General features: G+C 47.4%; 2 protein-coding genes across 2 annotated transcripts in view; one reads left to right on the top strand and one right to left on the bottom strand.

Annotated features, from left to right (window-relative positions):
• The window catches only part of LOC129339154 (vomeronasal type-2 receptor 26-like), a 30,864-nt gene extending 22,517 nt beyond the window's left edge, over positions 1–8,347 (bottom strand). Inside the window, exons 1-3 of the mRNA XM_054993758.1 lie at positions 7,939–8,347; positions 7,540–7,662; positions 6,467–6,578 (exon numbers count right to left, since the gene is read on the bottom strand). Of these exons, the coding sequence (XP_054849733.1) occupies positions 6,467–6,578; positions 7,540–7,662; positions 7,939–8,347 (644 nt within the window). The remainder of the gene's footprint in view (positions 1–6,466; positions 6,579–7,539; positions 7,663–7,938) is intronic.
• Positions 8,348–10,866: 2,519 nt separating this feature from the next.
• On the top strand, positions 10,867–11,814 carry LOC129339153 (olfactory receptor 2D2-like). The gene has a single exon (XM_054993757.1). The coding sequence runs from the start codon at positions 10,867–10,869 to the stop codon at positions 11,812–11,814; it is 948 nt and encodes a 315-aa protein (XP_054849732.1).
• Positions 11,815–19,958: the final 8,144 nt, after the last annotated feature.

Raw genomic sequence — 19,958 nt, 5'->3', positions numbered from 1 at the left:
TGGAGGAGTGGACGTTCTGCAGCCATGACAACACCAATCTTAGCCCTCAAAATGTAGATAGGCAGCTCTGCCTGCCAACTAGACAGCTTCTATTCTGCTCTATGAGAGCAAGAAGAAAGAATTTATTCCCTAGGCAATGGAGGGGTGGACATTCTGCAGCCATGGCAACACCAATCTTAGCCCTCAAAACCTTGAAAGGCAAGTCTGCCTGCCAACCAGAGAGCTCCCATTCTTTTTTATGAGAGCAAGGGGCAAGAATGAATCCCCTGGGCAACAGCTGGGAAGGTGTCTGTGTGGTGAGAAAGGGACCTCTTCCCCCATTTTTTTCTGTTTGATTTTGCCTCATTGCAACTTTTTGGTGCGGCTAGCCAATGCAAGTCAATTGGAATTTGCAGGAATTCCTGCAAATTCCTGAGGGCGGCCTCTTTGGAGGTCTGTAACTCGGATGTCTGAAATGCAATCTTGACCAAACTGGGAGGGTGGCTGGAGACGAGGCTGCTGAAGACTCTCTGTGAGATTGGGCTCTCTGGGTGTGAAGGGGCAGGGCCCAGGCTGCTGGAAGTGATGTACCATGGACCAACAAACTGGTCTGTGAACAGGGCTGGTCTGTGGAAAGTTCGTGGTCAGTGGTCCATGAAAATCGATGGACCATGGACTGGTGGTCCATGGGGTTTTTCCAGTCCTTGCCCACCTCTACTCCCTTCAATTCATGAACTGCACTTCACTTCTCTGGAGAACTTATTAGAACCAGGAGCATTTGATTGCTTGTAGCTCCTTTAAATCATTAAAGCCATCCACTACAACCAATTATGGTCTGGCATAGTGGGAGAGGAACCGTAACTGACATTCAAAGAACAATGTAACCTTAGAAGAAGATCACATCCCTGGTGATGATGTCCACATACTTAGGATTCTCTTTGCCAAAAAATTCTCATTATTTTCAGTTTATGTGTCATACCTTCCCATATAGCAACTGGAGAAAGAGTCAAAAGGTGGAAGATAATACAAATACAAATACATGTACATGTTTTATGAATATTTTTATATGTATATAAGTATATATGTATATATCTGCTAAGTGTTTATCCTATTTGGGCACAAAGCTTTGAACAAGCTTCGAACTTGCAAGAAGTCTCAGCTTTGGCAGCTCTTAAAAATGCAGATGCAGTGCAAAAAAGAAAATCTTAAGTCAACTTCCTGCTGACCATCACCATTCCTCTCTTGAAGACTTCAACAACCTTAGAAATGCTGGCAGGCTTGTAACCTACCAAGAAGTAACCTAAAATCCACCTGAAATTACTGACCTTTTTCTCTTGGATGATCATATATAGACATGGGCATGAACAGAAAAAAAAACCCTGAACAGGTTGTTTGGTGTTTGTTCCCGATGACGAACACGAACAGCCCACCGGAACCGAACATGTCCCGTTACTGAACATGTTCAGTATTCGGTGTTCGTTGGTGCCAGAGCGGCCCCCTTAGCAATTAGAGAGCCCATATTCACATGGAATGTGCAGAAGGTTCTTCTCCAGCCACACCCAAGATTGGTCAAGATTGCAGTATGGATCTCGGAGTTATACATTACCAAATTTGACACACTCAGGAAACTCCCAATCAACACAAATGGAGCCACCCTCCCCAGTTCACTTGTGCCCTGTGCAGTGGTCCTGAAGGTGTGCTGCCTCCCCTCTCGGGGACAGGGGATCTGGCCACTCGCCAGCAGCATCCCCTATGTGCCCACTCACCAGGCCTACTGGTGGGAGGAAAATTATTCACTTACGCAGCAAGGTGGGTGAAGAGTGTGGCTGCCGGGCCTGGTGGGCACAGGAAGGCATTGGATTGGTGCCTCCCCTGAGGGGGCAGGGAGTCTGGCCACTCACTGGTGGCACCCCCCATGTGCCTGCCCGCCAGGCCTCCGGGTCAGAAATGGACAACTCATCTGCTTGTGAAGCAAGGTGGGTGAAGACTGCAGCCGCTGGGCCTGGCGGGCACAAGGAGGTGGTGGCGTGCTGCCTCCCCTTAGGGGGCAGGGGGTCTGGCCACTCACTGGTGGCACCTCTCATGTGCCTGCCTGCCAGGTCTCTGGGTTGGAGGAGGACAACGTATCCGCTTGTGCAGCAAGGTGGGTGAAGACTGTGACCTCCGGGCCTGGTGAGCACAGGCAGGTGGTGGTCTGCCACCTCCCCTCAAGGGGTGGGGGTGTTCCATTATCAATGGATATGAAATAGTGTACTCATAAACACAAATGACTTTGAAGTTTCAGAACACAGGCCAATAGTGTTGTAATTTCCAAAGGAATTAATGGCAAAGTTATGTGTCCCTTGTGAATTTACTCACAATTTACTCAGAATTCCCTTGTGAATTTACTCAGAATGTGTATTAATTAGAATCTCAGGGAAGGTATATGATCTGGTATAAAATCTTTGTTTCCTCAGTTCCACATCCAGATATTTCAGATTCAATTTTTTTTTAGCAGGATGTTATTGTAGTGGGCCATGGAGCAATATCATAACAATGGATTAACAAAGGGAAATAAATAATCTTCATCCCATGAAGAACTGCATTACACCAATCTACTCCTGAATGCTGCTTTCTGTACCATAAATAGAGGAGGAAGGAGAACAGCTGAAAAGAAGACCCAAGTGCTTATTTATCTGAATGTACATTTGAAGAGCCAGTGAGTGCTAAAGGTAAAATGTTTCATTTTCTGAATGAAGCTAAATGAATGCTTGAGTTTTCTGAATGGTTGATGTCAGGAATTTCAGATGGATTTCAGTGACTTCTTGGGTGGTCATAAGCCTGCCAGGGTTGCTAAGGTTGTTGATGTCTTTGAGAGAGGAAAGGTGATAGTCAGCAAGAGGTTTGGGTTTTTTTGCACTGCATCTGCATTTTTAACAGACACCAGAGATGAATCTTTTAGCAATTTAGAAGCTGATTTAAAGCTTTGGTGCCCAGCAGCAGTTATATTTTTTGTTTGTATTTTCTTCTGCCCTTTGATTCTTTCTCCAGTTGCTATAAAGGACATTTTGACACATAAAGTGAAAATAATGAGAAATTTAAGGCAGAGAACGGGCATCATCACCAGACGTTTCATCTCCTTCTAAGGTTACATTGTTCTTTGAATGTCAGTAATGGTTGTTGGTTGCAGGGGATGGCTTTAATGGTTTAAAGGAATGACAAGCAAGCAAATGCTCCTGTATCTAATAATTTCTTAGTTCTCTAGAACGCTGAAGTGTAGTTGGTGAAATGAAAGGAGTTTTGTATATATTTGTACATTGGACACATAATGCCCTTTACAGGACCTGATTCAGTGGGCATACCCGAATTGTGTGCTGGGTGCACCATTCAAAGGAGAAAGGGAGGTTTCATACAAGATCAAAATGTAGATGGCGTGTTAGCATCATTGAAACCCCAGCCGGAAGGAAGAGACAGACACAGGCTTGGAATAAAGGGCTGTTTATTAAAATGACCATAAATGTAATGCACGGCAAGAGCTAACTAAGCAGTACAGGTCAAGCCCTGGGGTCATACCACTGACCACCGCCTTGCCTGTCTGGGAGAGCCCCACTGCCCCGGGTATAGGCCATCTCATGAATGGCTGGAACCCGGCAGCCAGGTCTTGGATCCACTCTCAAGCACCCTTTACACCCCAGCCGACTAGCATGAGGTTAGGCCTTGCTCCTGGGGATCCCCTCAGGTGCCTGCCCTCCTAGCAAAGAGCCGTCAAAAGCATCCCGCCGTCCTGGCAGACCCTGAACCCCACGCATGGGGAAATGCCACAGGGGCTCACCGGCCCACACCCTATTCCCAAAATCTCCTGCCACCGCAAGGGTCAAGCCTCTGCTTAGACCTTCGCGCCCCACAGGTGGCCTAGAGCCACCCGAAGCTCTTGCCGCAGGTCATCTAGGAAAATATCATTGCCCTCAGGTGCCAGGTGTACACCGTCGCCTCTGTAGAGGTGGGCAAACTCGGCCCTAATCTTGGGGTGTGGCAAACAAATCCCCAAGCCTTGCCCCAAAGACCTCTTAATAGCGTGTTAGCCTTACGTCGGGCCCTCTATATTGCCCTGGTGTCAAAGGCCTCCCACCAAACCCGACGTTGTAGCATCTCTGACCATACTATAAGCACACCCAGCCATCGGCTGCTTATGTATTCAAGGTCCTCAGCTACCTGCATCGACAGGGCCTTGCCCTGTACCAGCCCAAGGTCATTACCCCCCAGGTGAATGACCACAATGTGTGGGGGAGGCTTCGTCTGTCCCCTAAACAGGAGAGGCAGCAGGCCGGGCCATCTGAGACCATGCCTGCCCTGCCACTCCACAGTGGCCACAGCGCTCAGGCCCAGCTCGGATCCAACCAGCGTTCTCTTGGCTCGATTGGCTGCCCAGAACACCATGCTGTGGCCACAAATCAGGATTCTCTTCCTCTCATGGCCTGATACGGCACCTGAGAAAAGAACAAGTAGTTTGCCATTTAAAACTGAGGCAGGGGCCGGACATAGGACCGAAACGCCCTTGACCACCACCTGTCGAGGCCGCCCCAATCCGGAAGGAGTGGGTGCCAAATTTGACCCCTGACAAACCAATTTTCTTAAGCGCCCTCTCCGTCACAGCCCAGAATTGATATTTAGTCAAAGGGGCTTGATCTTCGTGGCAGAACAAGCCCCCTTGGGCATCCCCACGAAGTGTGACATATTCCTTGAGGGCCTTAACAGGGCACAGCTCCTGCTCAGAGCAGGGGCCCAAAAGCAAGGTGGTCCCCTGCTGCCGCGGGTCTGTTTTGGACCGTCTGATCCCAATGGAGACTTTGTCCCCCACAAATTTAATGTCCTGGGCCTTCAAGGCCCGTCCAGATGCTTCTGTATGCAATGAGGCCACCTGCTCACTTACTCATAGGGCCCCAAAAAATGCCGTTAAGGCAGCAGTGTGGAAAAGCTTCCGTTCAAAAACGGATGTGCAGACGTCCGCCCACGCTGACCCCAGCCCCTTCAGCACTGATGGGGAGATGGGCTGCCTCGGGTCACTTGGCGTTTTTATTTCCCTGGCCCAGCCTTCCAGCATCTTACAAATCCTGAAAACACCTGTGAATTCAGGTAAGCCACGTGCTTTGCTGCCAAAGGCCAAAGTGGCCAGCTGTCCCCTGATAGACTTTACAGCAAGACCCTGTCCCTGTTGCACTACACAAAAGTGCATCAGGTGCTCAGGCAGGATGGGCCATGACTGCTGGAGCCCCACCGACACCCTAAACTGATAAAGCTGCCCTACTGCACGGTCGTAGGCCCGGCGTGTACTGGGGGCAATGGACAGCTGGATTGCTCTATTTACCTCCGCCATCCAAGCTCCCACAGCTCCTGGGGCATCCTTGCTGGCTGCCTGTCAGCCCAGGGGGCAAGCTGCCAGAATCGTTCCATCTGTTGGCGAGACAAAGCGTCTGCCACACCATTGTTAACACCTGGAACATGCCTGTCCCTGAACAAAATGTTCATCTGCAAACATTTCAAAGTAAAGGCCCTTACCAGCCTCATCACCCTGGGGGATCTAGATGCCATGGTGTTAACCACGTGCACTACAGCCAAGTTGTCACACCAAAAGTGGACATTTTGGTTCGCCAATTGTAATCCCCAAAGCCACACAGCCACTAACAAGGGAAAAAACTCCAAAAACATAAGGTCTTTGGACAATCCCTGGGCTACCCAATCTGCGAGCCATTGGTCAGCACACCAATGCCCCCTGAAAAAGACTCCAAAGCCTGTGGACCCGGAGGCATCAGAGGTGACCTGGACTTCTGCTTCTAACAGCAGAGCCTCCCTCCAGAAGGTGATCCCATTAAAGGTGGCAAGGAATTCCTTCCACACTAATAAATCCTCCCGCATCCCTTTGTTAATTCGCAAGCGATGATGGGGTAACCGCAAGTTCCCCATAGCATCACACAGCCGCCTAAGGAAAGCCCTCCCCGGCGCCATTGCCTTACAGGCAAAGTTTAAATGGCCAACTAATTGCTGCAACTCGAGGAGAGACACCTTGTCTCTACTCAAGCAGTCTTCCAACCTGTCTCTAAGGTCTGCCACCTTCTCCAATGGCAACCTCAAAGTCTGCTGAACCGTGTCCAGTTCAATGCCTAAAAACGTCAGGACAACAGCTGGTTCCTCCATTTTCTCATGAGCCAAGGGAACCCCCAGTTCCTCAGCTAGCTCCATGAACCCTGCCAGTAGCCTGGCACACTGCCCCGTGCCAGCAGGCCCAGACACCATAAAGTCATCTAAATAATGAACGGTGTCTGGGCAGGCACAGCGGCGACACAATTCCCATTCCAAAAAGTAACTGAAGCGCTCAAAAGCAGAGCAAGATATGGAACACCCCATTGGAAGGGCCCTATCCATATAAAACTTGCCCTCAAATGCGAAACCCAGAAGATCAAAGTCCTCTGGATGAACAGGGAGCAGGCGAAAGGCAGATTTAATATCTCACTTTGCCATCTCAGCTCCCACCCCGCACCGACGCACAACCGTGACCACTTTCTCAAAGGAAGTGTAGTGCACTGTGCAGAGTTCATCGGGGATGCCATCATACACCGAGCCCCCTTAGGGGAAAGACAGGTGGTGAATGAGGTGGAGCTCTCCCGGCACCTTTTTTGGCACCACCCCTAAAGGAGAGACCCACAGGGACAGGACAGGAGGGGCATCAAAGGGGCCTAAGACCCTGCCCTCAGCACACTCTTTTAAAATCTTAAGGCGGACCACATCTTCCATGCCAGCCACTGACCTAAGGTTGGCTGCCATGAAAGGTGTCCTGGGACCCTGGAAAGGGATCCTAAAACCGAACTCAAAACCTAAACGTAAATACTCTGCGTCCACGCGCCTTGGGTATGCTTGAAGCAATCGTTCAAGTACCCTCAGCCTTACTGGACTGGGCCCCTTTTCCAGGCCCTTGCTGGCCACCACCACCCCCAAAACGTCTTCCACCTTGTCCTCCCTGGCATCCCCTGGAACAGGCGGAATGTGCATGAGGTCCCGCACAGTTAGGGCACTTGTGCCTAAATTTGCACGCCCTCCTCTGGCACACCCCCTTGGACGTAAAGTCCCAGCAGAGCAGCTGTGATTGAACCTGCTGCCCCGCGAGGGTGCGGGAACCGGAGCCCTGAGCGGGCCGAATAATCATATGCCCGCTGTCAGTCCTGTCTCCTGTGGTGGACTTAGAAGGGGCCATAATCTGGACCCAAAGCTGGACCAATATTTGATCCCAGGGCAAACTAGGGGTCAAGGCCGTGTGCATGCGGAATTCCTTGTCGTAACGAAGCCACACACCCCTCAAAATCAGTGTACCCCCTATATATTATATTCATGTATTGAAATAGGGGGAGGGCCCTTTGTGGCTGTGGCCTAGCCAGAACCCCGGCATAAACCAGGAACCTGGGCAACCAATGAGCCCAGGTCCTGTCAATCCGCTGCTGGCGGATCTTTTCCTTGTCCTGTCCTCAAGATCGTCCTTATCCTTCTTCTCCAGTTCCCTGAAGAGAAGGGTAAAGACGTCCACATACTCACCCCTGATAATTTTCTCCCGAGTGGCCTGTGTCAGATGATCTCCTAGCGGCAAGGCAGTATCCCCCGGGGGCAATGCCCTATAAGGGACCATGCCGTATCCTTGAGCCACATAAGAGGTTAAACCTGTCGGATTGACATATCCGTAAGGCCATCCTGGTGCAGAAGGTGGAAAGGAGTGTCCGTCCCAACTGGCTGCCCCACCCGGAAAAGGCAGGACTGAAGCCTGTTGCTGGTGCAAGGCGCCACCGGCATAGGTAGGCCACACCGAGGGGCCCGCAGCAGGCCAACCCTGTGAGGGGTAAGCACTCCCCACAGAAGGGGCAGAAACACCTGAGGCAGCAGCTTGCCCCCAGGGCCCCCAGGGCCAAGCAGTGCTCTGCTGGGGCAGGGGATCCTTACCCTTGGGTATTGGTGGTTCCACCGTGATGGCAACGTGCCCACTGTCCACCTGCCATTCCTGGCCACCGTCAGCCACACCCTCCAGTGTGGTCGGTTGTTCCAGGGCTCCGCCACCATCACTTGCTGCTACACCTGATAGTTGCTCAAGGGCAGAAAGGCAAGAAGCAAAATCCTTGTTAAAACCCACCTTAGCTACCCGTTTGGCACCCCTACGCAGCTGAGCGGGCATCACAGCAGGCACCAAGCCCCCTTTTTCCCTCTCGAGAGCCATACGGCGCTCCATAAGTTCCTGTCTACTCAGGCCGTCATCCTCGTCCGATGATGACAGAGTTGGAGGAGGGTTCCTCGGTGCAAGCCTCTTAGCAGGCTGCTTCCCCTTAGAGGGGCCACCACCCTTCTTGGGCAGCATAACTGTCACAAAAGAGAACCCTGATGCTGTTAAAGCAAATTGCTGTATAGGACTGGTACCCAGTCCGTTCACCTAATCAATTACAACCCCTCCCTGCAAGGTAGGCCAGTGCCAGAAAATTGTGCAACCAAGAGACAGTAACCAAAGGCCACCACCAGGTGGCACTATGATCCCCGGCACAGCCTACAAGATCAGTCTCCAACTAGGTGGTGCCGAGAGCCCCTGAGCCACCCACAGAGTCAGTTACCCTTAAAGACCAACAGATGGCACCAAGCCTCAGCAAAGTTACACAGGCTAGCCACAAAATGGCTGAGGGCTAGAAACAAAATGTCCCCCAAGCTTAATAAGGCAGTGACCTGTTAGCCCCACCAGCCTCAATGTATGAATCAAACCCAATGTATGAATCAAACCCAGCAATGCGGCATGTGTGTGGAAGATCCCCCAAACCACACGCCAGCCACCCCCAGGCCCACCAACCCGCTCCACACCCTATGCAGGAGCAAAGGGGAGAGGGAGGGCCACAAGGAGCCGAGCAAGGCCCGTTCCCCCCCACGGCCCCCAGTCACACCCACCCTGCCAAGGGGCAACTGTGGATGGAGGGAACCAGGCCACGGATGGGGATGGGTGGGCCAACTAGGGGCTAAACAGTTGACAAACGGGGGGGGGGGCACGAAAACCATTGGTCCCCACAAGAGCCGCAGAGCAGGCAAAGGCCGTCTGCCTCCCACAGCCCCAAGCAGGATGTTAGGTGCCAACTATAACACCGCTGCTCCAGTGGCGGAAGAAAAGGCACGGGAAAAAACACCGCCGAAAAAGCAGCCCTCATGGCCGATGGATGCCGATGCCGCCATGGCGCGAAGCTACCCAGCCTCACACTGGCCCCAACGCTTCCCAGCTGGACCGGCTCCACCGTCATCCCGAGGCCACACCGCCGTGCTGCGCTGCGGCGGAGGCCTGGGCTGAGCCTTCCCTTCATCGCTCGGAGGAGGAGAGAAAAACACTCCACCCTCTCCGAGCGATCGAAGAGACTGGAGCTGGGGAAGGGCGGAGCAGCCAGCAAACAGCTCCTGGCTCCGCCCCCCAGCAAAGCCCCGGATGCCCGGAAAGGGAGACTGTCTCCATTCCATTGGGCGGGGCTTCAAAGGGCGGCTCCCGGCTTCAGCGGCATTCTGCCGTGCTGGGAGAGCCGCATTATCAAAAGTGGCAAAAGCTGGAAGATCATTCAGCTGGTGATGATAACAGTAGGAGCACTGTTGCATGGGATTGTTTTGCTTCTTCTTTATAACCACAGAGGGATATAAGAAATGGGAAGTGCAGTCTTGGTTAAGAGGTATCTATTTGTGGATCTCTTTAATATTTTATTTCCTATCACACATTCGCTGTGCAGCAATACATATGTCAGTTGTTCATGGTCATTTGAATAATTTTTTACTTTGCAAAAAGGCTACATATACACATTTATGGATTGGATCCAGAGTTTCGAGCTGTCAATTTTGACCAACTCCTCCTACCCAGTGGAGACCACCCCTATGTTGTTTCTCAGGGTCCATTATCTCCCAGGAGCAGCATTTTATGGAGATCTGTGGGAGACCACCTCTTATGTTGTTTCTCAGGGTCCCATCTCCCAGGAGCAGCATTTTATGGAGATCTGTGGGCAATGATTGGAAGGGGAGGTAGGAATGTTCTGGTACACACATGAAAGGTTTAGTCTGCATTCAACCATCCTAAATGGGCCATTCTGTGTGGGGATGCATAGGATGTTGAAAAAAATTAACCCAAGCTTAATGAGAAAATGTCAAAATGTGAATTGCTTCTACAGAATGATAGACCAAAAGGTTGGCTGGCAAAAATGATTATGAATTCTTCTTTTCTGTGCAAAGTTAGACAGGGACTGGTGAAACTGGAAACAGCATCCTAAGCAGGTTTTATTCTGTGTACAACGGCGGTCATCATCTTGTACGACCATTATGTCAATACTCATCTGCTGAGCACGATTCAATAAAAAGTGCTTAAGATATCATTGGGCTGAAGATATCAATTTTGTATTGGTTTACAGCTGATATTGTGGCAGAGTCACCTGAGAGCACATCAGGCTATACCAACTGCATCGGGTGAGAAACTGGATTGGTTGGATCAGAACCAAATGACAGGCATGTGAGTGGTCAACTCCAACAAAGCAAACAAGTCCAAAAGGTCAGAGACAGTAATCAGGCAAGGGTCAAGCTGAAAACAGCAACAGGTCAGAGAGACAGGAAGCAGATAACACAGAATTAGGTTTCTCCAGCACAGACAAGTAATGAAAAAGGACCCAGTCAAAGGTACAGTTTATATGTTCCTAACACTGCCCTGAATGGTTCCTCCAGCCACAACTTTCAGAATAGCATTGTGACTTGTATCAGGATAAGTTTGGTCAGCTACCTGGCACTTGTCTTAGCTTCCCAATTCCTGTATTCCAGAGCCTTATGCACTTTCCATGTTGTTGACAAATGTTTTCATTTCCTTTCAGTCTTTCAGGTATGATGGACAGCTCAGAAGAAAGAAACCAGACCTCTTTGCCCAGGGAATTTATTTTAATAGGGCTCACAAACCATACACATATAAAAATTGTACTTTTTGTTGTATTTACCATTATTTACACAGCAGCTATGATCAGCAACCTGCTTATTATTGTCCTGGTCAGAGCAGACTCTCGCCTCCACACACCCATGTATTTCTTCCTTTCCAACTTCTCCATCTTGGAGGTGTGCTATACATCCACTGTGGTGCCCCAGATGTTGTCTCACATCCTTTCTGAAAGGAAGACCATTCCACTTGTCCGCTGTGCCATGCAACTCTGCCTCTTCCTCTCCTTTGGGATTACAGAATGTTTTCTTCTTACCATCATGTCATATGACCGCTACGTTGCCATTTGTCGTCCACTGCATTATAGCCTCATCATAACCAAGCAGGCATGCATTGCACTAGCTCTTGCTTCTTGGGCTGGTGGCTTCATTATTTCAGTCATCAATACTGCATTCACTTTGCAACTTTCATTTGCTGGCCACAAGATAGACCATTTTTTCTGTGAAATGCCAGCCATGATGAGAGCGGCTGATGGAGAAGTACAGCAAGCCAAGATATGCATGCTCATATCCGCTGTGTTTACTTTGATCTTACCCCTTCTATTAGTAGTTGTGTCTTATGCTTGTATTCTCTACACCATTCTTGACAGCCACTCAAATGCAGGAAGACGCAAGGCAATTTCCACTTGCTCTTCGCACCTGGCTGTTGTTACCCTCTTCTTTGGGGCTGTCATTTCCATGTACTTGAGACCAAAATCCAGCTCTTCAATGACAAATTCCAAAATGTCCTCTGTATTTTACATTGTTATCACTCCTGCACTCAACCCAATTATATACAGTTTGAGAAATAAGGAGATGTTGCAGGCTCTGAAGAAAGTGATGAATGTATCGAAACAGATGAACTAATTATCTTGTGATGTTTCAGATCATGAAACTATCCAATGTACATTATCAAATGGATAACTCCTTGTGGTGTTTTGGGTCCAAAATATTGTTGCTTTCTACCCTAGATAAATATTTTTGAGAGAAGAGAGTTTTACTAAACTCAGTTTTGTAACAAATTATAAACAAGTGCACATATCACTAAGTATAATTTATACATGGAGACTGGAAGAAATTCAAGTGAATGGCAAAAAGGGATAGGTACAAGACTGAATGTCAAAAGGTTTACCTTCTACTCTTCCTCTCCACCCTTTCTAATTTACTTTATGATGTCTATGCTGTTTCTGGTTGTATTGACCAGTTGACCAGCCAGTTATCTTGAGAATGAAGAGATGGGAAGAGAGTCAGACACTCTGAGGACTACAGTTCCAAGAGTATCCAAGGTGCATTTCAGATGCTGGGGGAAGAGGAGGAGGCCAAAAACAGATAGTGTCTTTACTCTCCCAACTATTTGATACATGATCAACAAGCTTTCCACCAGGTCATGAACAGTGTGTAAAGGGGGGAAGGAGGAGGAAGGAGGAAAGAATACTTTAAGCTGCTTTATTCTGAGTCAGACAACTGGCCTGTCAAGGTCACTATTGTCTACTCGGACTTGCATCCTCTCTCTAAGGTCAGTATTGTCTACTCTGGAGGAGGAGGAGGAGGAAAGAATACTTTAAGCGGCTCTTTTCTGAATCAGACAATTGGCCTATCAAGGTCAGTATTGTTTACTCTGACTAGTAGCTCCTCTCTAAGGTCAGTATTGGCTACTATGGCCAGCAGTGCCTCTCCAGGATCCCTAGTTGAGGGACCTCTTACCTGATTATTTTAACTGGAGGTGAGATGCCAAAAACTGAATCTGAGGCATTCTGTGTACAAAGAGGATGCCATTTATTTGTTTCTAGTCCACCTTTCTCACTGAGACTCATGGTGGATGGCATAACGTAAGTCAGTGCAATTAATAGGATTATGAGAAATCTAATAAATTAAGAGGTCTAGAATTGCAGAAATGTGAAAAATGATGTAACTATTAAACTTGCAACCTTAGTCGGAATGAAGTGACAGACACAGGCTTGGAATGAAAGGGCCATTTATTGAATAACAATAACCATAAACAACAGCAAGGACCAACTAAGCAGTACAGGTCAAGCCACGGGGTCAACCCCGGACCTCCGCCTTGACCTGTCTGGGCAAGCCCCCCATCAAGCTCCTAATGCCCCAGCCGTACATCATGAGGGAAAGACTTGTGCCTGGGGATCCCTGCAGGCATCTTCCTGTGCTATGGTAGCTATCACAAGCATACTGCACTGATGGCAGACCCTGTTTCCCCACCACGGGAAAATGCCTTTGGGTGCTCACTGGCCCGCTCCCTATTCCCCAATAAACTCCTGCCAGGGGCAAACCTGAACAGCCCACCCAGGCCAAAGCCTCAAACCTCTGTCAGCAGTGCAAGGTAGGCACCCCCCCCCTCCACTCAACAGCCAATTCAGTAAGGGGGCAAAAAATTCCTATCCAGCTCTGGAAACAGCGGCCAGCTTATCCGGCACTACTACAGAGTGAGGTGGGTGGACCGAGTGAAAAAAGTGACTGCTGGCCGGGAGAGCAGAGCTGCCTACTAAGGCTGCATGCTCTGCCCTCGGCCAATCCCTGGATGTAAGGGAGGGGGTCTGTCTCCCTCAGAACACAGCTGCAAAGCCCAGCCCCATGCTTAAGCAGCAATGCTGCTGCCTGGAGTGCTGAATTGTCATGTTAAAAAATGCAAGAAATGGTATTATATAAGGGAAAATATAATGCAGTGAGAGCAAGATGAAAACATACAGCAGCGGCAATTACTAATATACTCTACAGTTCCATTTCTTCTGTTTAAATATCTTTCTGAATAGTTTCTGTTATAATACAGGCCTTTTTCTTTTATTAAAATTCCATCCTTAACAATCTGTTTTATTTAGTTTGTTCAAAACCAAAAGTGTGGGAGCCTTCCTGACCTCCTCAAACAGGTCATTCCATAAGGTGGGGGCCACTACAGATATTGCATATGTATAGTTTATCTCAATTTCAGTAAAGCTTTTGAAAAGGTTCCACAGAATATCCTTGATGACAACTTGGTAAAATGTGATCCTATTACTTGTAGGTATTACTTGTATCTGGTTGACAGATTGCTCCGAAAGAGTGCTAGTTAATGGTCCTGCATCCTCTTGGAGAAGAGTGACAAGTGGAGTTCCTCAGGGTCAGTCCTGGGACCTGTTGTGTTCAACATTTTTATAAATGATTTGGATGAAGGAATAGAGGGAATGCTTATTAAATTGGCAGATGATACTAAATTGAGAGGGGTAGCAAATACGGTCGAAGACAGAGTTAGGATACAGGATGATCTTAACAGCTGGGAAACTGGGCTAAAACAAAATGAATTTCAACAGAGATAAATGCAAAGTTCTGCATTTACGAAGGAAAAATCAAAAGCATAATTATAGGATGAGGGAGATTTGTCTTGGCAGTAGTATGTGCGAAAAAGATCTAGGGGTCTTAGCAGACCATACACTGAACATGAGTCAGCAGTGTGATGTGGTAGCTAAAAAGGCAAATGTGGTTTGGGGCTGTATAAACAGAAGCATAGTATCCAGATCACGAGAAGTGATGGTATCATTGTACTCTGCTCTGGTTAGACCTCACCTAGATTATTGTGTTCAGTTTGGGGCACCACAATTTAAGAAGTTTATAGATTAGCTGGAATGTGTCTAGAGGAGGGCAACAAAGATGGTGAGAGGTCTGGAGACCAAGTTCTATGAGGAAAGGTTGAAGGAGCTCAGAATGTTTAACCTGGAGAGGAAACAACTGAGAAGTGATATGATAACCATCTTCAAGTACTTGAAGGACTGCCATATAGAGAATGGTGCAGAGTTGTTTTCCCCTGCCCCAGAAGCTTGAACCAGAACCAATGGGTTGAAATTAAATCAAAAGAGCTTTTGGCTAAACATTAGGAAGAACTTCCTGACAGAACTGTCCCTCAGTGGAACAGTCTTCCTCGTGAGGTGGTGGGCTCTCCTTCTTTGGAGGTTTTTAAGCAGAGGCTAGATGGCCATATGACAGCAATGCCGATTCTGTGAACCTGGGCAGATCGTGAGGGGAAGGGCAGAAGGTGTTGCATCAGTGGTTGGTTCTTGTGGCCCTTGTTATATGCCCAGGGTAATGCCGATTGCCATCTTGGGGTCAGGTAGCAATTTTCCACAGGCCAGTTTTGGCTAGGTGTTTTGCCATCTTCTGGGCATGGAGCAGGGGTCACTGGGGCAGTTGGGGAGGTAGTTGTGAAGTTCCTGCATTGTTCAGGGGGTTGGACTAGATGACTAGATGGACCTACAGTGTCATCTAGTCCAACTTCCAGCATAGTGCAGGAAATTCACAACTCCCCCCCCCACACACACCCCTGGTGACCCCTGCTCCATGCCCAGAAGATGGCAAAATACCATCAGGATGCCTAGCCAAACTGGCCTGTGAACAGTTGCCTCCTGACCCTGAGTGTGTAAGAAGGGACAAAGAGAATATCTTTCTCCAGCAGTCTTACCGGGTTCAATAAAACCTCTACACTCTTCACCTAATCAGCAAGGGTCAGCTGAACTCATCCAAAGTGGAAAGCACAACATACTTCAAGACCCAGGCTACTAGGCGAGCATTGCCACAGTTTTGTCAGGGTTCAGTTAAAGTTTTTCATTTTCTGTCATTTACCTACAAGCAATTAGGAAGTGGCTGAAGACGTCTACTGCAGGGGTCCTTTTCAAACCTGTGGGAACTTATGGAATTCTGACACAATATAGTGAGAGCAACTGCAAAATGGTTGCCACATGAGGTGGAGCCAACCACAAAAGGATAGGGAACGAGGTTATGCATAACTGTAATACTAATACTAACTCTTCGAGAATTCAAGCAGAATCTCTGCTTAACAGGTTGCCATTGAAGAAATGTGTGCTGTGGTGGTAGCTGTTGCTGAATTTTTTTTGTTTTAAATCTCCTCAGCAAATTAGCAGCCCTGCTGGCAAAAGCTTCACCTGGCGTTGTCTAAAAACAAGTGGCAGAAGCCAGGAAAGGTGTGTGTGTGTGCTTTGTGCCCAAAGGGCACTTTGTTGGGGATCCCTGTTGTACTACATCCCCAGGAGATTTGGATAGAGAGATACAGAGCTGGGTATCATTAGCATACTGGTGGTATCCAATTCCAAATCCCTCCCTGTTTTAAAAGGCAACCCTTTGAGTCCAGTCTGTAAGGAATGATTGAACCCAATCCAAAGCACATTCCCAGATGCCTACTTCTATTTCCAAATGTTTCAACAAGATAGTATAGTCTACTCTATGGTGTATAGTGCGGTCTATGCTTTTACAAAGGTGTGGTGGCTCAATGGAGAAGGTCCCAGGTTCAGTCTGTGGCATCTCCAGTTTTAAAAAGGATCAGACTGCAGATGATGTGAAAAGTAATCACCTGTGCCCCTGGAGAGCTGCTGCCAGTCTGAGGGCCAAGCTACACATGACGAATGACACTTGAACAGCAAGTGTATTTCTCCCTATTCACTTGCCCTCCACTCAATCCACTTGCCGTTCAAGTGTCATTCATCATGTGTAGCTTGGCCCTGAGTAGACAGCACTGACCTTGATGGAGTGATAATCTGATTCAGTATAAGACAGCTTCATATGTCTTACTATATCAAAGGCAGTAGATAAATCCAGTGATGATATTCGGTAATGACTGGAACATTTGTATCTAATTGTTATCTGACTGTTAGTACCTTGCTCTCTATATATGCTTGCATAAAACCCCTGCATTGGCTTGTGCTAATCTCAAACCTCATTCACTGTAGGATCCACACCAAAACTCCAGGGATTTCCCAACTTGCTGGCGTTAACAGTCAGACTTATCCTCAGGGGAATAAGGAAGCTTAAGAATATTACTATATCATAAGCCCCTCTCCTCATGTGTTTCAAGAAACATTTCCTGCCTGGCAAGCAAGAAAGGTTGCCAATCCCTGGCTGGGTGATGGAAAACTACTGGAATGTGAGTCATAAACAGGATTGACTATCAGCCTCACACCCTGGAGATGTGCAAAGACTAAAGACAAAAAAGATCCTCCTCTCATCAACCTTCTGATCTTCCCTCACCCACCTTCCCAATCTGGGCTGTTCAAGGACCTGATAAGCCCCACCTGTCTCAACATTGTGGGTCATCAATCACTTTTCTTACCTTTAGTTCCTCCCAGGATGGTACAATCAAGCTTTCTCAAACTTCATTGTTTCACATCCGGACCAAGCATTAAGTTATGGTCTGAGGGCACTTTTTCCACTGAGCCATCACACCTTTGTAAAGGCATAGAACACACTATACACCATAGAGTAGACCACACCATCTTGTTGAAATATTTGGAAGCAGAAGTAGGCATCTGGGGATATGCTTTGGATTGGGTTCAATCATTCTATACAGACTGGACTCAAGGGGTTGCTATTGGAATCAACATGGGATTTGGAATTTGATTCCATCAGTATGCTGATGATACCAGTTCTTGAGGATGCAGTAGAGCAGAGATCCCCAAGGAATCCCCAAGGAAGTGCCCCTTGGCATCCTGGGGCATGCAGACATCTTTCTTTCTTTATTATTTCTTTATTTGAGGAATTACAGTGAGTAACCATTATATCCATTTAAAACATGAGTATCATAGTCAAATACACAGCTTTGATATAAAAATAATTGTATAAAAGCTTAACAATGTAAGTACAAGAATTTGGGCTTTCACAGTTAAAGTGTAAAAACAAATGTCACTCCTTTACATATTCTCTGTGGATTCTGTAAGCTGCAGCCAGAAACATGGCATTAGCCAGCATGAGCTGGGAATTAGAACCTGATAGGAACTAATTAGTTAGCTCCACATCCAGAAGGCTCGAAAATTTCTTCAATACAGGTTGGATATATTTTATGCGTATTTCATGATAAAGCTTACAGGCAAGCATGATGTGCTCAATTGTTTCTACTTTCCCGGTCTCGCATGGGCAAACACGCTCAGCCATTGGTACCTTTTTGTAACGGTCTTCAAGTAGTGCAGATGGAAATATATTACATCTGGCTAATGAGAAAGCCCTACGATGGGATGGGATTTCCAGACTTGATAAATAGGAAGCTGGAGAAACCACATATCTTATTTGTTAGGGGGGGGGGAATTCGAGACCCTAGCAAGATCCTTCTGTCTTTCAACATCTAACATTCACTGTTTAACCACGGCCCTTGCCTGGTCCGGGGCCATCATCTGAAGAGATTCAAATGAAAAGCCTAGCATAATTAATTTCTGGTAGACGGCCCCGAGCTAGGCAGAACAGTACCTATCCTTAAAAATTAGAGTGGTGATATGTGTGTGTGTGCAGACATCTTTCCTGGCTCCTGCCAAGTGTTTTTAGAAAGTGGACAGAGCCAGGTGGGGCTTTTGCACACAGGTCTGCTGATTTACTGTGGAGATTTTTAGAAAGTTGTTTCAGCATCAGCTACTACCACAGCACACATTTTTTCACTGGCATCCTGTTAAACAGAGATTCTGTCTGACGTGTACAAGAATTAGTGTTACTATTTGAGTTGTGCATAACCTCACTCCCTGACATTTTGTGGTTGGCTCCATCTCCTGCGGCAACCATTTTGTGGTTGCTCTCACTACACTGTCAGAAATCCAAAGCTTGAAAAGGACCCCTGCAGGAGAGGTCTTGAGCCACTCTGATCACTATGGTTAAATGGCAGAAAGAGAACACACTTTAACTGAACCCTGACAAACAGTAGCAATGCAGGGCAGGCAGTATGTTGTGCTTCTCTCATTGGATGGGTTCAGCTGACCCTTGCTGACTAGTTGAAGAGTGTCTGAAGAGTGTTATATTGAACCCAGTAAGATTGTTGGAGAAGCATATAAATGCAGCTGCAAAACTTGCTTCCTTCCAACTTAGTTTAGCCAGGAAGAGGACCTCCTACCTTGATTCAGCTGATCTGGCCACCTGCATATGTGCCAGAGTAACACTGAGACCAGACTACTGTAATGAAGTCAGTATAGGTCTCCCTTCAAGAACAACTCAGAGTATCTAGTTAGAGCAGAATGGCAGAGCTCAGATATTATCAGAAACTAGGCAGTGCTTGAATATTACACCCATTCTGCAATCACTCCGTTGGCTGCCCATTAGTGAGTTCAATTTTCAAGGTACTAGCTGTCACATAGAAAACCCTTCATGGCAGAGGGGGGGGCAGGCTGGAACAAGGTGGAGGAGCTCAAGGGGACTGGCAACCCCCGGGAAGCCCCCACTAGTTCAAAAAGCAAGGACCAAGGGAGTAGCCAACATGGCTACAAAGCTACAAAAGCCGAAAGTCCGACAAGCGAAAATGAATTGAAGCGAAAACAAAGCAGATTCCTGATATGACAAATAAAGACAACTGGAAGACGGAGCATTGTGACCCTACAAGACTTCCCATCAAGTAAGAAGATTGTTTTATGACTTTACGAGGGCTAACCAGCTTGATTGCAAAGTGGTTGCCTGGGCGAAAGCTGGGATGAGGGAGGAAGGCATGGAAGATTGATTGCAAAGTAAACTCTCTCAGCAGAGAGCTGGAAAGCAATAAATCCTTTGAAAATACAAATAAAAGCAAAGCTTTCTACCACTTTGACAAGAGTTTGGACATAACACTTATAAGTAACTTTGAAATGGCTTTCCCAGAAGTATTTTCCAAATTGCAAGAAATTGCTAAATTGATGACTGAATTAATAACTAAAGCAGATATGATATTTGGAGTGGAAATGGATAAAAACACTATAAAAGATGATAAGGCAGAAGAAATTTCTAAAGAGGCAGACCTAGCTGAAAGAAAACTAGAACGGAATGAGGAAAAGTTTAGCCTGCAAAATGGAGGAACTCATCAGTACGTCTCTGTAAAAAGACAAGGCATAAACAAGAAAGAGGAGGGGCAATGAAGGAAACCCATGAAGAAGAAGCCCAGCATACAGTTTCTGAATGAGGAGAAAAGAATGCAACGTATCTTAAAGAAGAAGAATAAACAGAGACCTAACACTATTCTTACTAACCCCTTCCAGAACTGGTTAGAAGATAAGAAGAGTCGTCTTTGGGGGTGC

Source organism: Eublepharis macularius, chromosome 12 (assembly GCF_028583425.1).
Source record: "Eublepharis macularius isolate TG4126 chromosome 12, MPM_Emac_v1.0, whole genome shotgun sequence".
Classification (NCBI taxonomy): Eukaryota; Metazoa; Chordata; class Lepidosauria; order Squamata; family Eublepharidae; genus Eublepharis; species Eublepharis macularius.
Note: the sequence above shows the minus strand (reverse complement) of the source record. Positions and strands in the feature narration are given on the sequence as shown.